Source organism: Pelophylax lessonae, assembly GCF_965119305.1.
Source record: "Pelophylax lessonae genome assembly, chromosome: 3".
In the NCBI taxonomy this organism is placed as follows: Eukaryota; Metazoa; Chordata; class Amphibia; order Anura; family Ranidae; genus Pelophylax; species Pelophylax lessonae.
This window is the reverse complement of record NC_138770.1, coordinates 118715495-118739570: the sequence shown is the minus strand read 5'-3', so window position 1 is coordinate 118739570 and position 24076 is coordinate 118715495. Positions and strand designations below refer to the sequence as shown.

At 43.8% G+C, this 24076-nt stretch overlaps 1 protein-coding gene across 1 annotated transcript in view; it reads left to right on the top strand.

The window, feature by feature from the left end:
- MFSD2B (MFSD2 lysolipid transporter B, sphingolipid) overlaps nucleotides 1-17925 on the top strand; it is a 139942-nt gene extending 122017 nt beyond the window's left edge. The window contains exons 12-14 of the mRNA XM_082251176.1: nucleotides 9886-10029; nucleotides 15680-15856; nucleotides 17392-17925. Of these exons, the coding sequence (XP_082107302.1) occupies nucleotides 9886-10029; nucleotides 15680-15856; nucleotides 17392-17428 (358 nt within the window). The 3' untranslated portion in view covers nucleotides 17429-17925. The remainder of the gene's footprint in view (nucleotides 1-9885; nucleotides 10030-15679; nucleotides 15857-17391) is intronic.
- The last annotated feature ends 6151 nt before the right edge of the window (nucleotides 17926-24076 follow it).

The following is a 24076-nucleotide window of genomic DNA, read 5'->3' as shown; positions in this document are numbered from 1 at the left end:
CAGTTTTTTTTTTTCTTTTTTTTTTTTTTTTTTACAATAGCTTTTCTATTAGCCCTAAAAATGGACAGAATTTTCAGGATATTCAATGGGATTTGCCACTAAGTTCAAGTTTGCAGAATTTCAAACAGGATTCAGTGAACCCTCTGCAAATCGAAACAGACAGATTTGCTCATCCATAATTATTAGAAATGCAACAGAATGAGTGGTAACACCGCAAGAGTGGTGGAAGGGAATCGATCTTGGAATTATGGCAGGGATATCTTATAACTGACTTCACAAGAGATACAAGAATCTGCATGGTGACTAGATTCCATTTATAGCTGAGATATCACTTTTAGGTGGACTGACTCTTTAAACACAGAAATGTGTTTTTTTTTACAGAGTCTGTGTGGAGCTACAACATTGCGGTAAAAGGCCAAGCTTATCTGAAGGGTATGAAGTTTAAGATCACAAGCTGTGACAATGGCAGAGTAAAGAGAGCCTGTCCGGTGACACTCCATACATACACTATATTGTCAAAAGTACTGGTACACCTGCCTTTACACGCACATGAACGTTGATATCATCCCAGTCTTAGTCTGTAGGGTTCAATATTGAGTTGGCCCACCCTTTGCAGCTATAACAGCTTCAAGTCATCTGAGAAGGCTGTCCACAAGGTTTAGGAATGTGTCTATGGGAATGTTTGACCATTCTTTCAGAAGCGCATTTGTGAGCTCAGGCCCTGATGTTGGACGAGAAGGCCTGGCTCGCAGTCTCTGCTCTAATTCATCCCAAAGGTGTTCCATCAGGTTGAGGTGCAGGCCAGTCAAGTTCCTCCACCCCAAACTCGCTCATCCATGTCTTTACTGACCTTGCTTTGTGCACTGGTGCGCAGTCATGTTGGAACAGGAAGGAGCCATCCCCAAACTGTTCCCACAAAGTTGGGAGCATGAAATTGTCCAAAATATCGTGGTATGTGGGCGCCTTAAGAGTTCACTGGACCTAAGGGACCAAGCTCAACCCCTGAAAAACAGCTGCACACAATAATCCCCCCTCCATCAAATGATTTGGACCAGTGCACAAAGCAAGGTAAAAAAAGACATGGATGAGCGAGTTTGGGGTGGAGGAACCTGACTGACCTGCCCTCAACCCGATGGAACACCTTTGGGATGAATTAGAGTGGAGATTGTGAGCCAGGCCTTCCTGCCCAACAACAGTACCTAAACTCACAAATGCGCTTCTGGAAGAATGGTCAAACATTCCCATAGACACACTTCTAAATCTTGTAGACAGCCTTCCCAGTAGAGTTGAAGCTGTTGATATAGCTGCAAAGGGAGGGCTAACTCAATATTGAAACCTACGGACTAAGACTGGCCATTAACATTTATGTGCGTGTAAAGGCAGGTGTCCCAATATTTTTGACAATATAGTGTATCTGCATTTTGCATTGAAGGCATCACATTTAGGGTTGAGCGGACACCTAGATGTCCGTGTTCGACGGGTTCGGCCGAACTTTAAAAAAAAGTCCGGGTCCGTGTCCCGGACTTTTACCGAACTTTTCCCGGACACCGAACCCCATTGAAGTCAATGGGGACCCGAACTTTAAGGCACTAAAATGGCTCTAAAACACCAAAGGAAAGGGCTAGAGTGCTGCAAATGGCAGCAAAACGTAATTAAGAGCATGGCAAGTGCTCTGCAAACAAATGTGGATAGGGAAATAACTTAAAACAACAAAAAAAAACAGAAAAATAAAACAATGTTCTTCTTCATCTCTGAAGGACGAGGCCCATATGGAGTAGGAGGGAGGTTGAGGTGGTGGTGGATGTGGCGGTGACATAGGCGTGCGCACAGGGTGTGCTGGGTGTGCCTGGGCACACCCTAATCACCTAGGGCACATAGCATTGCCAGTGAGGAGATGGGAAAGATCTCCCTGGGACCTGCTCTGCTCTATTTCTCCTTGCCTACAGGTACATGGCCCCGATACATTACTCTCCCTGCTGGCAAACACATGCATGTGTATTTCAACTTTGGGGTGCACACCTTAATGCAATAGGCTGCGCACACCTATGGGCGGTGTAGGTGGAAGCGGCGGTGGAGGAGGACCAGGGCCGGATTAACAGCATCATGGGCTTGGTGCTGAGGATTTTGAAGGGCCTTAAGGGCCGTGCCTTGCCATGCACCCAGAGGAGGAAGGGTGCAGCCATGCATGCCTAATTCAACATGGGATGCTGTCTCTGAAGCCCATAAACACATCCATGCATCGCCAACTGTCCCTCCTTGTCCGGCCTTCACGCTGTGTGGGGAGGTTCTGAGGGTGCTGCCTGGGGAAGCGAGCATAGAAGCCAGACTTCTGTGTTTACAAGTGACAGAAGAGCGGTAACAGTGAATATGGCCAACCCGGGGCCTATATAAAAGGTAGGGGCCTGGAGCTGCAGCTCCAATAGCCCCTACATTAATCTGGCCCTGAGGAGGAGGACGAGGTAGCCAACACTGCTTCTTTTCAAAAATTTTAAATGAGGGTACACCCCAAAAGAGTGAGAAAGAGCAAAAATGGAACAATGGGTGGGTAAGGTCGGTATCCATTGCTATTCTGCATAAGGTACGGAAAAGTCCCGTGGGATCCATGCCTGGTTCATTTTAATGAACGTGAGCTTGTCCACATTGTCTCTGGACAGGCGGCTGCGCTTGTCTGTTATAACGCCCCCAGCCGTGCTAAATACCCGTTCAGATAATACACTGGCTGCAGGGCACGCCAGCACCTCCAAGGCGTAAAGGGCAAGCTCAGGCCATGTGCCCAATTTGGAGACCCAGAAGTTGAAGGGGGCAGACCCGTCATTCACTACATGTAGGCGTGTGCACACATACTGCTCCACCATGTTGGTAAAATGCTGCCTCCTGCTAAGACGTTCCATCTGAGCTGCTGGTGCTGCTGTTTGTTGTGGCGTGCTGACAAAGCTTTTCCACATTTCGGCCATGCTAACCCTGCCTTCTGAGGTGCTGGCGGTGCCCTGGTTGCGTTGGCGACCTCCTCCTCCTCCTCCTCTGCCTTGTGCTTCCACTGTGGCCCCGCTGTCAGATGGGAATGCCAGCAGCATGGCGTCTACCAGCGTGCGCTTGTACTCGCGCATCTTGCGATCGCGCTCCAGTGAGTGAATTAAGGACGGTACGTTGTCCTTGTAACGGGGATCCAGCAGCGTGGCCACCCAGTAATCAGCACAAGTTAGAATGTGGGCAACTCGGCGGTCGTTGTGGAGACACTGCAGCATGTAATCGCTCATGTGTGCCAGGCTGCCCAGAGGCAACGAAAGGCTGTCCTCTGTGGGAGGTGTATCGTCCGTGTCCTCTGTATCCCCCCAGCCACGCACCAGTGATGGCCATGAGCTGGCCTGGGTGCCACCCTGCTGTGAACATGGTTCCATCTCCTCCTCCAGCTCCTCCTCCTCCTCATCCTCCTCATCCTCCAGAACTGTGCCCCTGCTGGACAATTGCGTCCCTGGCGTTTGCGTGTGCAGGAACCCACCCTCGGAGCCCCTTGCGAATGACTGCCCTGAAAGCCTTGGAAATGTTACCTCTTCATCCTCCTCCTCATCCTGTGCCACATCCTCTTCCATCATCGCCCGAATTGTTTTTTCAAGGAGGCATAGAAGTGGGATAGTTAAGCTGAGAACGGCGTCATTGCCACTGGCCATGTTGGTGGAGTACTCAAAACAGCGCAACAAGGCACACAGGTCTCGCATGGAGGCCCAGTTAAATTAAATAGCGGAATAGAAAATATGATCCAAAAAAAGTGTATGTATATCACACGTACACAACCACACTGGGCCCCAATTACTATTGTTTGTACCCCTAAAAGGCTAGATGAGGAGTAGGGGGAGTATGGAACAGGCAGCACCCTCAAACCTTCAGAAGTATGAGATGAACCCCAACAACTTGGAAAGGTGGATCTCTCTCACACGTACCAACACAGACTATCCCCCAATTTAACTGATCCCCAAAGGTTTTTGATTAAATAGCGGAATAGAAAATATGATCCAAAAAAAGTGTATGTATATCACACGTACACAACCACACTAGGCCCCAATTACTATTGTTTGTACCCCTAAAAGGCTAGGAGTAGGGGGAGTATGGAACAGGCAGCACCCTCAAACCTTCAGAAGTATGAGATGAACCCCAACAACTTGGAAAGGTGGATCTCTCTCACACGTACCAACACAGACTATCCCCCAATTTAACTGATCCCCAAAGGTTTTTGATTAAATAGCGGAATAGAAAATATGATCCAAAAAAAGTGTATGTATATCACACGTACACAACCACACTGGGCCCCAATTACTATTGTTTGTACCCCTAAAAGGCTAGATGAGGAGTAGGGGGGGTATGGAACAGGCAGCACCCTCAAACCTTCAGAAGTATGAGATGAACCCCAACAACTTGGAAAGGTGGATCTCTCTCACACGTACCAACACAGACTATCCCCCAATTTAACTGATCCCCAAAGGTTTTTGATTAAATAGCGGAATAGAAAATATGATCCAAAAAAAGTGTATGTATATCACACGTACACAACCACACTAGGCCCCAATTACTATTGTTTGTACCCCTAAAAGGCTAGATGAGGAGTAGGGGGGGTATGGAACAGGCAGCACCCTCAAACCTTCAGAAGTATGAGATGAACCCCAACAACTTGGAAAGGTGGATCTCTCTCACACGTACCAACACAGACTATCCCCCAATTTAACTGATCCCCAAAGGTTTTTGATTAAATAGCGGAATAGAAAATATGATCCAAAAAAAGTGTATGTATATCACACGTACACAACCACACTAGGCCCCAATTACTATTGTTTGTACCCCTAAAAAGCTAGATGAGGAGTAGGGGGGGTATGGAACAGGCAGCACCCTCAAACCTTCAGAAGTATGAGATGAACCCCAACAACTTGGAAAGGTGGATCTCTCTCACACGTACCAACACAGACTATCCCCCAATTTAACTGATCCCCAAAGGTTTTTGATTAAATAGCGGAATAGAAAATATGATCCAAAAAAAGTGTATGTATATCACACGTACACAACCACACTAGGCCCCAATTACTATTGTTTGTACCCCTAAAAGGCTAGATGAGGAGTAGGGGGGGTATGGAACAGGCAGCACCCTCAAATCTTCAGAAGTATGAGATGAACCCCAAAAACTTGGAAAGGTGGATCTCTCTCACACGTACCAACACAGACTATCCCCCAATTTAACTGATCCCCAAAGGTTTTTGATTAAATAGCGGAATAGAAAATATGATCCAAAAAAAGTGTATGTATATCACACGTACACAACCACACTAGGCCCCAATTACTATTGTTTGTACCCCTAAAAGGCTAGATGAGGAGTAGGGGGGGTATGGAACAGGCAGCACCCTCAAACCTTCAGAAGTATGAGATGAACCCCAACAACTTGGAAAGGTGGATCTCTCTCACACGTACCAACACAGACTATCCCCCAATTTAACTGATCCCCAAAGGTTTTTGATTAAATAGCGGAATAGAAAATATGATCCAAAAAAAGTGTATGTATATCACACGTACACAACCACACTAGGCCCCAATTACTATTGTTTGTACCCCTAAAAGGCTAGATGAGGAGTAGGGGGGGTATGGAACAGGCAGCACCCTCAAACCTTCAGAAGTATGAGATGAACCCCAACAACTTGGAAAGGTGGATCTCTCTCACACGTACCAACACAGACTATCCCCCAATTTAACTGATCCCCAAAGGTTTTTGATTAAATAGCGGAATAGAAAATATGATCCAAAAAAAGTGTATGTATATCACACGTACACAACCACACTGGGCCCCAATTACTATTGTTTGTACCCCTAAAAGGCTAGATGAGGAGTAGGGGGAGTATGGAACAGGCAGCACCCTCAAACCTTCAGAAGTATGAGATGAACCCCAACAACTTGGAAAGGTGGATCTCTCTCACACGTACCAACACAGACTATCCCCCAATTTAACTGATCCCCAAAGGATTTTGATTAAATAGCGGAATAGAAAATATGATCCAAAAAAAGTGTATGTATATCACACATACACAACAACACTAGGCCCCAATTACTATTGTTTGTACCCCTAAAAGGCTAGATGAGGAGTAGGGGGGGTATGGAACAGGCAGCACCCTCAAACCTTCAGAAGTATGAGATGAACCCCAACAACTTGGAAAGGTGGATCTCTCTCACACGTACCAACACAGACTATCCCCCAATTTAACTGATCCCCAAAGGTTTTTGATTAAATAGCGGAATAGAAAATATGATCCAAAAAAAGTGTATGTATATCACACGTACACAACCACACTAGGCCCCAATTACTATTGTTTGTACCCCTAAAAGGCTAGGAGTAGGGGGAGTATGGAACAGGCAGCACCCTCAAACCTTCAGAAGTATGAGATGAACCCCAACAACTTGGAAAGGTGGATCTCTCTCACACGTACCAACACAGACTATCCCCCAATTTAACTGATCCCCAAAGGTTTTTGATTAAATAGCGGAATAGAAAATATGATCCAAAAAAAGTGTATGTATATCACACGTACACAACCACACTGGGCCCCAATTACTATTGTTTGTACCCCTAAAAGGCTAGATGAGGAGTAGGGGGAGTATGGAACAGGCAGCACCCTCAAACCTTCAGAAGTATGAGATGAACCCCAACAACTTGGAAAGGTGGATCTCTCTCACACGTACCAACACAGACTATCCCCCAATTTAACTGATCCCCAAAGGTTTTTGATTAAATAGCGGAATAGAAAATATGATCCAAAAAAAGTGTATGTATATCACACGTACACAACCACACTAGGCCCCAATTACTATTGTTTGTACCCCTAAAAGGCTAGATGAGGAGTAGGGGGGGTATGGAACAGGCAGCACCCTCAAACCTTCAGAAGTATGAGATGAACCCCAACAACTTGGAAAGGTGGATCTCTCTCACACGTACCAACACAGACTATCCCCCAATTTAACTGATCCCCAAAGGTTTTTGATTAAATAGCGGAATAGAAAATATGATCCAAAAAAAGTGTATGTATATCACACGTACACAACCACACTGGGCCCCAATTACTATTGTTTGTACCCCTAAAAGGCTAGGAGTAGGGGGAGTATGGAACAGGCAGCACCCTCAAACCTTCAGAAGTATGAGATGAACCCCAACAACTTGGAAAGGTGGATCTCTCTCACACGTACCAACACAGACTATCCCCCAATTTAACTGATCCCCAAAGGTTTTTGATTAAATAGCGGAATAGAAAATATGATCCAAAAAAAGTGTATGTATATCACACGTACACAACCACACTAGGCCCCAATTACTATTGTTTGTACCCCTAAAAGGCTAGGAGTAGGGGGAGTATGGAACAGGCAGCACCCTCAAACCTTCAGAAGTATGAGATGAACCCCAACAACTTGGAAAGGTGGATCTCTCTCACACGTACCAACACAGACTATCCCCCAATTTAACTGATCCCCAAAGGTTTTTGATTAAATAGCGGAATAGAAAATATGATCCAAAAAAAGTGTATGTATATCACACGTACACAACCACACTAGGCCCCAATTACTATTGTTTGTACCCCTAAAAGGCTAGATGAGGAGTAGGGGGAGTATGGAACAGGCAGCACCCTCAAATCTTCAGAAGTATGAGATTGTGTTCACTGTACCCCACAAAGATTGAGTTCACTGCACCCCACAATGATTGTGTTCACTGCACCCCACAAAGATTGTGTTCACTGCACCTCACAAAGATTGTGTTCACTGTACCCCCCAAAGATTGTGTTCACTGCACCCCACAAAGATTCTGTTCACTGTACCCCACAAAGATTGTGTTCACTGCACCCTAAAAGGATGTTGTTCACTGCACCCCAAAAAGATTGTGTTCACTGTACCCCCCCAAAGATTGTGTTCACTGCACCCCACAAAGATTGTGTTCACTGCACCCCAAAAAGATTGTGTTCACTGTACCCCCCAAAGATTGTGTTCACTGCACCCCAAAAAGATTGTGTTCACTGTACCCCCCAAAGATTGTGTTCACTGCACCCCACAAAGATTCTGTTCACTGTACCCCACAAAGATTGTGTTCACTGCACCCCAAAAAGATTGTGTTCACTGTACCCCCCCAAAGATTGTGTTCACTGCACCCCACAAAGATTCTGTTCACTGCACCCCACAAAGGATTTTGTTCACTGCACCCCAAAAAGATTGTGTTCACTGCACCCCAAAAAGGATTTTGATCACTGCACCCCAAAAAGGATGTTGTTCACTGCACCCCAAAAATGATTTTGTTCACTCCACCCCAAAAAGATTGTGTTCACTGCACCCCACAAAGATTGTGTTCACTGCACCCCAAAAAGATTGTGTTCACTGTACCCCCCAAAGATTGTGTTCACTGCACCCCACAAAGATTCTGTTCACTGTACCCCACAAAGATTGTGTTCACTGCACCCCAAAAAGATTGTGTTCACTGCACCCCAAAAAGGATGTTGTTCACTGCACCCCAAAAAGGATGTTGTTCACTCCACCCCAAAAAGATTGTGTTCACTGCACCCCACAAAGATTGTGTTCACTGCACCCCAAAAAGATTGTGTTCACTGCACCCCAAAAATGATTTTGTTCACTGCACCCCAAAAAGGATTTTGTTCACTGCACCCCAAAAAGGATGTTGTTCACTCCACCCCAAAAAGATTGTGTTCACTGCACCCCAAAAAGATTGTGTTCACTGCACCCCACAAAGGATTTTGTTCACTGCACCCCAAAAAGATTGTGTTCACTGCACCCCAAAAAGGATGTTGTTCACTGCACCCCAAAAAGGATTTTGTTCACTGCACCCCAAAAAGATTGTGTTCACTGCACCCCACAAAGGATTTTGTTCACTGCACCCCACAAAGATTGTGTTCACTGCACACCAAAAAGGATTGTGTTCACTGCACCCCAAAAAGATTTTGTTCACTGCACCCCAAAAAGATTGTGTTCACTGCAGCCCAAAAAGATTGTGTTCACTGCAGCCCAAAAAGATTGTGTTCACTGCAGCCCAAAAAGATTGTGTTCACTGCAGCCCAAAAAGATTGTGTTCACTGCAGCTCACACACAGAAAAATGGATGTGGATCACTGACACCTGCCTATCTCCAATCCCACACCACACAGCAATATCGATTGTAGTTTGTAGAACACAGTTTCCCTAAAATTCAGCAGACTCTGTCCCTAACAGGATTGAGAAGAGATCGTAGATCAGGATTGAGTGCAGATTCACCCCACCCCCCACACAGCAATATCGATTGTAGTTTGTAGAAGACACTGACCCTATAATTCAGCAGACTCTATCCCTAAAATGCCTACAACTCGCCCTGCCTAAACACTCCGACCTGTCCCTCAATTCTATCCGGACACAAATGGTTTTTTCCTGCCTATCTTTCCCTAATCAGCAGCCAGCACATTGATGTGTGCTCTGTCCCTTAGCTAAGCAGCAGAATGACGCTGCTGCGGCGGCTGCCTCGAACTTATAAAGACTTGGTCACATGCTTCAGACAGCCAATCACAGCTACTAAGACATTTGCAGGCATGGCTGGGATGGCTTAAGGCACACCAGTTAAACGATTGTTGATTGGCTGTTGAAAGCCCGCCATGAAAAGAGCGCCAAAGCATGCAAAACCCGGAAATAAAACGACCGAACATGGATTTTTACCCGAACATACAGTAAAGTGTCCGTGTCCGTGTTCGGGTAAAAAAAATCCAATTATTCGGTACGAACACGAATAATACAGTCCGTGTTCGCTCAACACTAATCACATTACAGTCTTGCTGCAAACATAATTTATTTTCCTCCTCTGTGATAAAGCTTTATCTTTTGTGTTGAATCTCCTGAGGTCAATGCTTCCCGATGTGGTGGATAATTTCCGTTTAATGAATCCTCAAGCCATGGGACTGGAGGCCATATTCTACTCTTCATTCGTCTTCTTCACCAAGCTGTCCGCAGGGATCGCTTTAGGAATCTCTACACTGAGCCTGCAGTAAGTGCTGATTGTTATACAGTATTGCGGTCATTTAACTCCGACATGTGATATATGATACAGGTGAGCTAGGGCACCCAAGACATCACCACTGTGTTATTAAAGACTGTTTTATGGATTATAAGCTTGGCTGACCCAGTTCGCAGACACCTGTCCTATAATGCCTTGCTGCTCTCATCTTTCCTATGCTGTTGTTATGCCAGAAAAGACCGTATATTGATGTAAAAAAAATGTTACCTACAGCTGAAACTTTTTATAGTGACCTACATTATATCCTAGATACTCAAAGAGTAAGGAGATTTGTTGGTGGGTTTTACTAGATTTAACCCCATTCCCGCCCAGGCCAATTTTCAGCTTTCAGTGCTGTCGCACTTTGGATGATAATTGCGCGGTCATGCAACACTGTCCCCATATGAAATTCTATATAATTTTTTAGAACTTTCTTTTGCTGGTATTTAATCACCACTGGGTTTTTTTTTTTTGCTAAATAAATGAAAAAAAAAACAAAACAAAACAAAGTTAAAAAAAAAAATCATTTTTCTTTGTTTGGGTTATACAATTTTGAAAATAAATAATCTTTCTTCATATATTTAAGCCAAACTCTATTCTGCTAAATGACCTTGGAGAAAATAACCCAAATCAGTGTATATTATTTAGTCATTAGGAAAGTCATAGAGTCCACAAACTTTGGTATGTACAGTATTTCAGGTCAGAAAGTGGTCAACTGCACATCAAACGCACCTGTCAGCACATTCTGAATGATCTCAGAAGCTTCTTAAAGAGGAAGTAAACCCTCCTCAGGAAGTTGTACCTATAGGTAAGCCTATGATAAGGCTTACCTATAGGTACTGTAAATATCTCCTAAACTTGCACCGTTTAGGAGATATTTACCTTTAATGCAGCCAGTGACGTCACTGGCGCATGCGCTCTGAAGGAACGGCTGATCGTGCCGTTCCTTCAGAGCCCCGTGCCGTGACCGTCGGCTCCCGCGCGCGTGCGCGGGAGTGACGTCACCGAGGCTCCGGCCAATCAGATGACCGGATGCCGCGATCCCGGAAGACGGGCGACATGTCATGTCGCCCGTCATACAGGTAAGAGAGCGGCACGGCGGGGGCTCGTTCTAAGGTAAGTATTTCATAATGAGCTAGTATGCGATGCATACTAGCTCATTATGTCTTTCTCTTGCAGGTTGTAAAAAAAAAAAATATTTTTAAACGAGTTTACAACCTCTTTAAACTGATGTCAAACTGATGCCATCAACACAAGCCCAAGGTCCATTGACATAGGCCATTAAAGTGTTTAATAACATATCGAGTAGTAGTTAGTCATATTCAAGTGAAGTAGCGACAAGAGAGAGAGTGCTCAGATCTTGTGCAAATAAAAAAAAAGATTTATTAGATAAAAACGAGATGGCAACTCACATTTTCATCACTTGAGACAGCTCATATCCAGCCAGAAATGATCAGACCAGAGGCAGACTGCGCACCAGGGCTGCCACGACGCGTCGACGTAGTCGACTACAAAAAATGTCGACGTGCGTGAAAGGTGTCGACGCGTCAACGCGTGACGTCACACGCCCCCTGGCCGGCTGCAGCGCTGCTTGAAGTATTGCCGGCCGCGTGAAATCCCCCCCCCCCCCGGCTCCGTCCACACCGAGGTAAGCACTGACCGTCTCCTGCTCCCCCGTACTCCGCCACAGCTTCTGCCGCAACACATTCAGGTATTGTGGGAAGGTTTGATCTCTGGCGCCTGGAGAACTGCTGGCGATGATTGGCTGGCTTTTAGATGGAATGGGGCGTTCTGAGCCAATAGGAGAGCTGCTTTGGGTGGAACGCAAATCGGCGGTGAGACGCACACGTGGTCAGGGAAGAGGCGCCGCACTCTCTGTGAGCTTGGGACAGGCAAGTATTACAGCGCACTACCAGGATAACCCTGCATGTCAGCAGATATTCATTCCAAGGAGCGCAGTTATGATTTCATTGCAATTAGTGTTATAGCTGAAGTGTCATCTGCTCGTCATTTGCTTTTCCCTGTTGCCCCTCCCCCCATTATGAACATTTTAATGACCTTTTTATATAAAACCTTTCTTTATTGAAGTTTGAGTGACTATATCCCTGAGTGACACCACCATCCCTGAGTGACACCACCATCCCTGAGTGACCCCCATCATCCCCGAGTGTCCCCCATCATCCCCGAGTGACCCCCATCATCCCCGAGTGACCCTCATCATCCCCGAGTGACCCTCATCATCCCCGAGTGACCCTCACCATCCCCGAGTGACCCTTACCATCCCCGAGTGACCCTCATCATCCCCGAGTGACCCTCATCATCCCCGAGTGACCCTCATCATCCCCGAGTGACCCTCACCATCCCCGAGTTACCCTCACCATTCCCGAGTGACCCTCACCATCCCTGAGTGGCACCACCATCCCTGAGTGACCACCATCCCTGAGTGACCACCATCCCTGAATGACACCACCATCCCAGAGTGACCCCATCCCAGTCTGGGGTCTGTACTGGGAGGGGGCTTACTAAGGGGTCTGTATTAATTACAGGATTAATTAGCTAATCAAAAAAACACTCAATTAAGCAAAAAAAAAATAAAATAAAAATAATCGTTAGATTAGTCGACTAATCGTAAAAATAATCGATAGATTAGTCGACATACAAATTAATCGTTAGTTGCAGCCCTACTGCGCACCATGGCCAGTGGCTGGGCTGGGAAAGCTGTGTGGATACTTCTGTAGAATGGGATCCGCTGAATGGATCTGGAAAACAGCATCATGTTCCTACGCACCAATAAGGAAAGGGGGTGCAAACTGTGTAAAGGAGAAGGTCTAGAGAGCAGTGAAAAACATTTCAAGGATAACCCTTTTCCTCAAGCATGGATTCTGGCAGAACACTTTTTCTCTTCTTCGCTGCTTCTTTATTATATGGATGCCCTCCTTTGTTGGAGATGCTGAATCAAGTGCATGTCTTTATATTAATGTAATATTTTAATATATGTACTGTATATATAATTATTCATATTTTTAGATCAATCACATTCAATCAGATTTGTTTTATAATTTTGAAGACATTTTATAGCTTATCCAAAGAAAAAACTGTTAATAGTGAAATCAAACCGCGCTAACTCAATGGTCTGTGAAAGCTGCCAGCACTTCAACTTGACATAAGTAGTGGTAACAACAAATCGTAAATAGGGTAAGTGCAGCACTAAAGAGCTATATATGTGTAAAACATATTATAGGCATCAGGTGAATGATGTGAAACTTATATGAAAACAGTGTCACCATCAAAGACAAACAATCCTCAATAATACAAATTCAGAGGAAATAAAGTCCATATTGAAAAATAAGTTCATATAAATACAAAAAAGTCCCAAGTGAAAAGGTGACTTCCAACTAAAAAATAAATGTGATGATAGTAATAAATTCCAACACCAACAGGATAATTTGAATGCGCTCACCGGAAATAATGGACCCAAAATTCCATATAGAATATGGGTCATTCAGAGCAGATTATGGTAGCAGGTCTCTTCAAACAGCATACAATTATCAGATGTTAATGCCAGGATGACCAGGATATTCAGCAAAAGGACACCCAGACTTCCAAACGGATGGTGCATACATGAAAGTAACCAAACGGTGCAAACATAGTGTAAAACTGCTTCAGCAAAAATCTACTAAAAGAAAAATACACTTACAAAAACATCTTGTAAGGCAACGCATGTAATGAAGAGATGACAGAATGAAGTTGCTGACGCGTTTCATACGACAGGATATAATCATAGGAGAATTTCCATGCGTATGTACCATAATCATAAGATTTATATATACTGGAGCCAGGATGTTGCCTACACAAGCACTTCTGCTCACCTGTCAAAGATGGCGGCGGCGTGCAGTCCAAGCCTCCATATCAATCAGGAAATTACCTCATATTGGCTGTGCAACGGTTGTTCATTTGGCATAGAATTACTGAGAGCCTCAAAGCTGTGTCCACAATGATCACCTCCATCCTAAGTGTGGATAGTGATACTCCGTTTTGCCTTTTATAGGTCTTTGGTGTGCACTGTACTGGTTAATTCAGAGGATGTGTGCAGTTTGAATGCCGTGGTGTCACGAGTGAGACTTCCGTAATTGGGGTCCTCCCAATGGGAGGGGAAGTCCAATGGAGCGTGGTATACTGGCATTTACCATTCCCGGAAGTGACGCCCGTGATGACGTCACTTCCGGTGTCAATTTCTGACTGCACACGAACTCCCGGAAGTGACACGCGCTGTGACATCACTTCCGTGGAATACTGTGATACCAAAGTCCGCTATTTAGTGGGTTTATTCCCACTACAACACTATTTTAATTCAGTTTAAAAATACACATGGATTTACCCTATTGACTTTTCAGACAATTTAGACATGAGATTAGCAGATTTGAAATATAATCTGTTATATACTGTTTGGGTTGCGCAGCCAATATGAGGTAATTTCCTGATTGATATGGAGGCTTGGACTGCACGCCGCCATCTTTGACATGTGGGCGGAAGTGCTTGTGTAGGCAACTTCCTGGCTCCAGTATATATATATAAGTCTTATGATTATGGTACATACGCATGGCAATTCTCCTATGATTATATCCTATCGGATGAAACGCGTCAGCAACTTCTTTCTGCCATCTCTTCATTACATGCGTTGCCTTACAAGATGTTTTCGTAAGTGTATTTCTTTCTTTTAATACATTTTTGCTGAAGCAGTTTTACACTATGTTTGCACCGTTTGGTTACTTTCATGTATGCACCATCCGTTTGGAAGTCTGGGTGTCCTTTTGCTGAATATCCTGGTCATCCTGGCATTAACATCTGACAATTGTATGCTGTTTGAAGAGACCTGCTACCATAATCTGCTCTGAATGACCCATATTCTATATGGAATTTTGGGTCCATTATTTTCGGTGAGCGCATTCATATTATCCTGTTGGTGTTGGAATTTATTACTATCATCACGTTTATTTTTTAGTTGGAAGTCACTTTTTCACTTGGGACTTTTTTGTATTTATAGGGACTTTTTTTTCAATATGGACTTTATTTCCTCTGAATTTGCATTATTGAGGAATGTTTGTCTTTGATGGGGACACTGTTTTCATATAAGTTTCACTTCATTCACCTGATGCCTATAATATGTTTTACACATATATAGCTCTTTAGCGATGCACTTACCCTATTTACGATAGCTTATCCAAGCCTCTTCTTCAAGCCCAACTCAAGAAGTGACTTGGAGAAGCTTTGAAACATTTTCAGCATTATAGAATAAGTTCAGATGAATGTGACCTTATACTTCTGGATATACCATGAGAACCTTCACAGACATGTTGACTGACATATTAACATCAACGGAATAGACTCCTTTCAGGCAAGTAGATTGTGTTGGGATTCTCTCTTAGAAAACTCCCCATTCATACTACAGTACATGTGACTACAGCAGTATGGTTGCACTCCTGTAACAGCAGTAGGGCTTGGCATCCTCTGCCAGTTGGAATTCTGCTATTCCCATTAGCTTCTACAGTGCCGTATGCTGGCTGTGTCTGGTTTAATGTAATTCTCCATTTTAGCTCTCACACATCCTTATTTTTGCCTTTCTTGTTTTTGCATATGACAGATTTGCTGGTTACAGCAGTGCGGCATGCAAGCAGTCCTACCCCGTGGTTCTGACACTCCAGCTTCTGATTAGTGCAGTCCCAGCTGTTCTTATTATTCTTGGTTTATTCATTCTGATCTTCTACCCAATCACAGAAGACACAAGAAAGGAGACAGAGCTTGCCCTTGATGTAATGAGGTAATTGTGGGGGGTAAGGGGGGTAAGGGGGAATGTAGAAATCACAAGGAGAGAATGAATCTAACATTCAACATATTCTGCTCGCAAAGGGATTTTCGGAGGCTTAGTAAGAAAATAAATAAATGAAAAATATTCTCAAATAGGGCGAGTCTGGAAAAGTTATTTTTTCACAGGTAAAAAACGTTTTGCAGGTAAAAAAAAACGTACATTCATTCTTTTATTTTCATAGGAGCCTGCAGAGCATTGCACCTGCAATCAGATCGCTATTGCAATGTCGGGCTCCTGCAGACTTTCAGTACAGCTGTCCACCCGTGCCTTCAGTATGGAGAGCAGGGGGAGTCAATGAACTATAAGGATGCTTACCAGCGCCCTCGCAGTGCATTAAAACGACAAGCCGTCTGCTGCGGTGGCAGACAGGATTTGTAGTTCATGACGTGGCTGTGTGGGCGGAGCCTCGCACAGCTGCGCTCTTTTTAGGTTATGACACAGGGTACGGGAGAGGATCCCCCGCCTTTTTGTCCCAGGGAACGAAGGGATCGGCGGAGAGGTTGCTGAACATGTTACATCCTAAACACTTGTATAATATGTTCAAAAAGGTGAACTTTATCCTTTAGGTTTAATTAATTCATTTTATGATTTTTCACAGACTGGCTAAGTCTGCATGAATATATTTAGGCCTTTTTCCCATGGGGTGTACTATAGTGTACACCCATGGGAGAGCTGTTTACCCCCCACAGGGATGCACAGGTGTTTAGTGCATCCCCATGCAGGCAGTCCCATTATTTATTTATTACAGGTACTTATATAGCGCCGTCAATTTACGCAACTCCTTACATATTTATTATACATTCACATCAGTCCTTGACCTCAAGGAGCTTAGAATCTAAGGTCCCTAACTGATATTCATACACATACTAGGGCCAACATAGACAGGAGCCAACTAACCTGCCAGCATGTCTTGTGGGTGTGGGAGGAAAGAGAGTACCCAGAGGAAAGGCACAGGGAGAGCATCCAAACTCAAGGCAGGTAGTGTTCTGGTTGCGATTCAAAACAACGATCCTAGTGCTGCTATGGATGTACAACCATACAAGACTGAAAGGAAGGCTGGAGTCCAGATTTAGGATAATAAAGATGCAAGCTTTCAGGAGCAGTTAGGTTCCTTCAGACTTCAGGACCAATGCAATCTAACCAATATTAACACTCCTAAGCCTTGATTTCTATCTGTATAGCCTGACCCCTTACAATAGTAAATACTACTCAGTGCATCTGTATGAATATTTGTATTTTCTCATTGGTTGTATTTCATTTATTTTAATGGGTCCTGAAAACTTGTATCTTTAATGACATAAGATAGCCCAGAAAAGGGATCACCAAAACACCAAACCTTCTGCAAGCCAGTAAAACAAACTGCAATCACTCTTTGGCCGATCTATTACTCCAGACAGATTCAGGCTGACCCCCATAAGAAAAAGCATCTCTAGTCTTTTTTAAACAAAATTCAAGTCAAACTATAGTAATATGTTTATGTCCTTCAGGTTACGGACCCGGAGATCCACTCTTATAGTCATCTGAGCTGGCTGCTCCGTTCTACATAAATGTCTATAAGAAGAAATGCCGAATCTTCAGTACATGTGCCACCATCTGCCAAACAGACCAATCACTGAGATCCTGTTTATTCAGCAGTTTGGAGACACAGTCAGACTGAGGAGCCGTGGAACAGTCACATCCACCGAAGAAAGTGTGAACACCAGCCAATGCCCAGAATATTTCCTTCTAATCTCTGTGCCAGCAATGAACTTGTCTAAAAGAAGAACTATCTTGTGTTGACATCCAATCACTCCCTTCAGGATTAGAATTTATTTCATTAAAGTGCATCTCCAGTCAACTTTTTTGTTCTTAGTTTTAGGTTAAAGCGGTGAAGGGTTGGAAGCCTGGTCAGTTTTGACTACTCTCTGTGGCTCCCTTGGGAAAACTTCCCTTCACTTTCTGCCCCAGTGATGTGTCACCAAGACCGAAAATTAGGGGAAAATCTCCAGAGGGAAACTGACAGCAATTACAGCTTTTCTTGTTTTCAACCCTCATCAATTTTTCTTTCTTCTGTCTGTAGAGATTTTCCCTAATCGCTCACATCTTGGTGATGATGTTTTACTAAGACAGGAAGTAAGAGGCATTGGACAAGAAGAAAAACATGAACAATACAAATAACCCCCCCCCCCCCCAAAAAACAAAAATTTATACAGCGGGTAAAATAAGTATTGAACACGTCACCATTTTCTAGGTAAATACATTTCTAAAGTTCCTATTGACATGACATTTTCACCAACAGTGAAGTTTGGAGGTGGGAACATCATGGTGTGGGGCTGTTTTTCAGCATACGGTACTGGCAAACTTCATGTCATTGAAGTAAGGATGAATGGAAAAATGTACCAACACATTCTTGATAAAAATCTACTGCCATCTACCAGGATGATGAAGAAAAAACGAGGGTGGACATTTCAGCAAGTCAATGACCCCAAACACAAGGAAACTCTCAATTGATTTTAAAGAAAGCTGCTAGAATGGCCCAGCAAATCACCTGTCCTAAATTCAATAGAAAATCTATGGAAAGAACTAAAGATAAGAGTTCATAGAAGAGGCCCATGGAACCTTCAAGATTTGAAGACTGTGTGGAAGAATGGGTCAAAATCACACTGAGTAATGCATGCAACTAGTTTCTTCATACAAGAGGTGTCTTTAAGCTGTCTTTACCAATAAGGGTCCTTTCAAACGATCTGATCAGATCCGCCTGTCAGTTTTTTAGGCAGATCTGATCGGATCCTCCATGCATATCCCTATGGGGCAGCAGATGTCAGCGGAGACATGTCCGCTGACACCCACTGACATCCGCATCCAATCCTGTCTGTGAAATCCGGACGGATGGAAACGCTATTTTCCAACCATCCAGGGGATGGGATCGGATGAGAGCGGACAGGCGGTCTGCTCTCATCCGATTCCTCATAGAGAGCAGCGGGGCTCTGACACCTCCCTCTCCGCACAGAGAGCGGAGAGGGAGGTGTCACCTACCTGCTCAACGGGCATCAGTGTATCGATCCCCCGCTGAGCAGCATGGAGTCTGCCGACAGAGTGGACCATGTGAAAGGAGCCTAAAGGATTTATTTATAAAGTATTAAATACATTTCAGTTAGCGTGTTCAATACTTTTTGCGTGTCATTCAATTTTATTACACATAACTTAATTTATGAACTTATTTGTTTTGGTTTCTTTGTATGTATGGATTGCATGGGTTGTTACCGACATGTGGTGAAAATGTCATGTCAATAGCACCTTTAGAAATATATTTACCTAGAAAAATGGTGACAGGTTTAACACTTATTTTACCCGCTGTATATACAGTATGTGCGTGTATAAAATAATAATAGAAACAGAGAAGATTTTAGCAAAAAAAACATTAAAACTGCCTTTTTTTTTAAACTCTTTTTTGAACTATCCTTCAGAATTTAGGGGGGGGGGGGGTGGATTGTGACCATTGGGAATTCAGTAGGAGTAGTGGTGCCCCATTGTTGGTGTCAGTGAGAGGAGTAGTGCCCCATTGTTGGTGTTGATGGGAGAAATAGTGATCCATCATTGGATGTCGTTGAGAGGAATTGTGCTCCATCGTTGGTGTTGGTGTGAGGAGTATTGCCCCACCGTTTGTGTCAGTGGGAGGAGTAGTGCCCCGCCGTTGGTGTCAGTGGGAGGAGTAGTGCCCCACCGTTGGTGTCAGTGGGAGGAGTAGTCCCCATCGTTGGTATCGGTGGGAGGAGGTTGCCCCATCGTTGGTGTTGGCGGGAGGAGTGGTTGCCACATCGTTGGTGTCGGTGGGAGGAGTAGTGCCCCATCATTGGTGTTGGTGGGAGGAGTAGTACCCCATCGTTGGTGTCGGTGGGAGGAGTGTTCCATTGTTGGTGTCGGTGGGAGGAGTAGTGCCCCATCGTTGGTGTCAGTGGGAGGAGTAGTGTCCCATCGTTGGTGTCGGTGGGAGGAGTAGTGCCCCATCGTTGGTGTCGGTGGGAGGAGTAGTGCCCGATCATTGGTGTCGGTGGGAGGAATAGGGCCCCACCATTGGTGTCAGTGGGAGGAGTAAAGCCCCATCGTTGGTGTCAGTGGGAGGAGTAGCGCCCCATCGTTGGTGTTGGTGGGAATGGTGCCTCATCATGGGTGTCAGTGGGAAGAATAGTACCCTATCATTGGTGTCAATAGCAGTGGCGGATGGTTCTCGGTAATTCGGGGGGGGGGGGGGGGGAAACCAATTCGGGGTAATTCGGGGGGGGACCCCCCGTACGACCAGCTGGTCGTCCTGCCCCCTTACCTCCTCCAGCCTGAGCCGGGAAGTGCTGGATGGCTGAGCTGCCTGCCGTGTGTCTCCTCCCTCTTCCTGGCCAGTAAGATCGCTTCTCCTTTTGGCCAATCGGGAAAGGAGTCTCACAACCCTCACCCTGATTGGTTGGGAGGAGAATCAGTGTGACAATAGCAAACATTTATTCGCTATTGCAATACAACTGGGTGGGCTCAGGGCACAGTGCTCTGCGCCCCGACCCCACCCTTTTTTGAAACCTATTAGAGCCTCTGGCTCTAATCACTTGCTTAAAAAAAAAAAAATCCCCTATTGGAATCCATGCCTCCGGCGCCCTGCATGTAGATTAGGGGGACACACGCATGGATAGGGGGCAGCGCCCCTGTGCCCCAAATGGAGGGGCCGCCACTGGCCAATAGGAGGACTAGTGCCCTGTTAAAGTTAGTAACAGAAATGATGCCTTGTTGTTAATGTCAGTGGGAGGAAGAGTGCCATAAGGGCCAGATAAAGGCAAGCAAAGGGCCACAGTTTGGAGACCACTGGTCCAGAGTATAGATCTAGATTTGTCCCAAGTCTGCTGAAAGTCTATTCCAAACATCAACTACTCTTTTGGTAAAATAATACTTTCTAAGCTTAGTTTGATCCTTGCTGGTTTGAAGTCATGTCCCCGTGTTCTTGATCTTCGCTTTATGCTAAAACACTGCCCTCCTAAACCTTTTTCACACCCTTCGAATAGTCAGAGGTTTCAATCATGCCCCCCCCCTTTCCTTAACGTGGAGTTCCTGTCATTTTTGTGTTTATTAAAAGTCAGCAGCTACAAAAAGTGCAACGGGGAGCAGAAAGTGCACCCCCTTGTGGTACATATCAAGAGCTCTCAAGGGAGTTTACAGCGAGCTTCTGAAAAAAACATTACGTTTTATTTGGGTTTTAATTTGCCAAAGAAACAAATTTTTTCTATTTGTAAAAAAATATATATATTTTTAAGTAATGTATAACATTTTTTTATTAAATACAAAAATCATTAGCATAATGACCGCATAAGTCATACAAATGTATACTTGTGCCAAATCCTATATTTATGATTCAAGATTTAGGGGTGTATTCATAAAATGTTTGCAGAACTATTCGCTTTGCGAACTGTGAACATTTGTTGTGTGAATGTGGGCAAAATCATTTATAGGGTTGAATAGGCAACTTAGGAAAACACTGTTGTAAGGGGGGATGGGTGCGCTGATAGTGTGTTGAAGCTGCTCCCGGTATTCAGTGCTTTTGAATATAGATAAATGTATATGTGGTGTGGGGTGCGCTAAACAACAAATAAATAATGAATATATAACATATATCTATGTGTGAACCAAATCAACAAAAGTAAATATATATAACATATATCAATCTGTGAAGCCAATTAATAATGCAAATCAATTGGTGCATAAACATAAAAGTTCATAAGTGTCCATAAATATTTTGCAGGTGAGTAGAATTGTATTCTATCCGAATAATACGTGTATCCACCACCGAGTGAAATTCATCCTTACCAAACGGAAATAAATAAGGTGCAACTATATTTTCTTGTGCTGAAAAAATATCCAATCTCCTTGTGAACAAACACCACGTGTAAATCACCAAGAATTAGCCTCTTACCAGATGGTAATAGGTATGCACTTGTTCAGTGAAACCACCGCCTTGCTTCCTCTTTAAAATCCTGAAGTGGGATGTAGAACCGCTCTACCTTTCTTTCTCCACTAGATGGCAACGAGTACCAGCAAGAAACACAGCCTCATCCTTCTTTACAAGCTCACAAAACCACCGTGTATTAAAGGAAAAAAAGGGCTAATAGTGTATTACCCTTGAGATTTATTCAAAAAACAGTTGATAATGCGCTTACAATTAGATGTCTTGTATTCAGCATAAACATAGGCATACGAATTCCTGCAAAGGCTTGCGGCCGGCTGCAGCACGGACCGCAAGTTGTGTGTGACGTGTGCGCCTCCTAATCTAACCTAATCTAACCTGTCTCAGTAGAAGTCCTATGGGAAGAAACCGGTCAGATTAGGAGGCGCACACGTCACACACAACTTGCGGTCCGTGCTGCAGCCGGCCGCAAGCCTTTGCAGGAATTCGTATGCCTATGTTTATGCTGAATACAAGACATCTAATTGTAAGCGCATTATCAACTGTTTTTTGAATAAATCTCAAGGGTAATACACTATTAGCCCTTTTTTTCCTTTAATACACGGTGGTTTTGTGAGCTTGTAAAGAAGGATGAGGCTGTGTTTCTTGCTGGTACTCGTTGCCATCTAGTGGAGAAAGAAAGGTAGAGCGGTTCTACATCCCACTTCAGGATTTTAAAGAGGAAGCAAGGCGGTGGTTTCACTGAACAAGTGCATACCTATTACCATCTGGTAAGAGGCTAATTCTTGGTGATTTACACGTGGTGTTTGTTCACAAGGAGATTGGATATTTTTTCAGCACAAGAAAATATAGTTGCACCTTATTTATTTCCGTTTGGTAAGGATGAATTTCACTCGGTGGTGGATACACGTATTATTCGGATAGAATACAATTCTACTCACCTGCAAAATATTTATGGACACTTATGAACTTTTATGTTTATGCACCAATTGATTTGCATTATTAATTGGCTTCACAGATTGATATATGTTATATATATTTACTTTTGTTGATTTGGTTCACACATAGATATATGTTATATATTCATTATTTATTTGTTGTTTAGCGCACCCCACACCACATATAAACTTAGGAAAACACTGTCACTACATTCCTAATCATTATTGGCTGATTTTTTTTTTTTTTTTAGTTGTTGGAACTCAGTTTTTGACTTTTCAAAAATCACCCTCCTCTCAATCAAAAGGTTCACATGGTTATTATTTTACAGGATTTATATAGTGCCAGCAGTTTGCGCAGCGCTTTACAAAATGAAGGCAGACTTTACAGTTACAATACAATTTGGTACAAGAGGAATTTAGAGAGCTCTGCTTGTTGTTATCCTTGGTGTCAGCGGTAATCAGTTCATAACGGTAGAAGGAGGAGGCTCCAGGAAGATGCTGCACTCTACAGGGAGAAGTGAGTCATACACAGGGATACCAAAGATTGTGAGCCGGAGTGGGATCTGGTTACATGCAACGTGTCCATTCTGTGTCTCTTTCTCTTACAATATAAATCAATCAACTGCACTCTTTTGCTGTCTTTGTACAACCAGAAGAAAAAAATTCTAATAATGCCCAGAATCCTACATAACATGGACTTTTTAGGCAGCAATAATAAATATATATATATATATATATATATATATATATAAGATAAAAACACATAAACCAAAAATTCATCATGTAACCCAACCACATGTGCCTATCCCAGGAAGGCCACATTGAATAAAGATCATGAACTCCACGAACGTTGTAGTATATAGGGTAATTCTTCTGGCTAGCGGATACCCACACATAATCCAGGAGTGAGCTGCTGGTATTCTACCCACCATCAGATGAATGATCTTCAAGCCAAACCAGTTTATTTTGCACCATTATGAATTAAGGAGATCTTTAGGGTCTTCCTCTCCTGCTACATACCATTACGGATACCCTGGGAATGTTCTGATGAGTTCCTGGGGAAGCGACATGTCGCAAAAAATGTCGAGCTAGAACTAACTTCCTATTCCCTAATTAACCTTACCCGCAGTGCCAACCATTGGGGGAGCTTCATTCTATGTGGCCTTTCTGGGTTAGACCCATGTGGTTGGGTTACATAATGAATTTTTGGTTTATGTGTTTTCATCTTATATGTGATGCTATGTGTTTTTTTATCGTTTCTATAAATAATACAATTTGGGATTTTTTTATTATTGCTGCCTAAAAAGTCCATGTTAT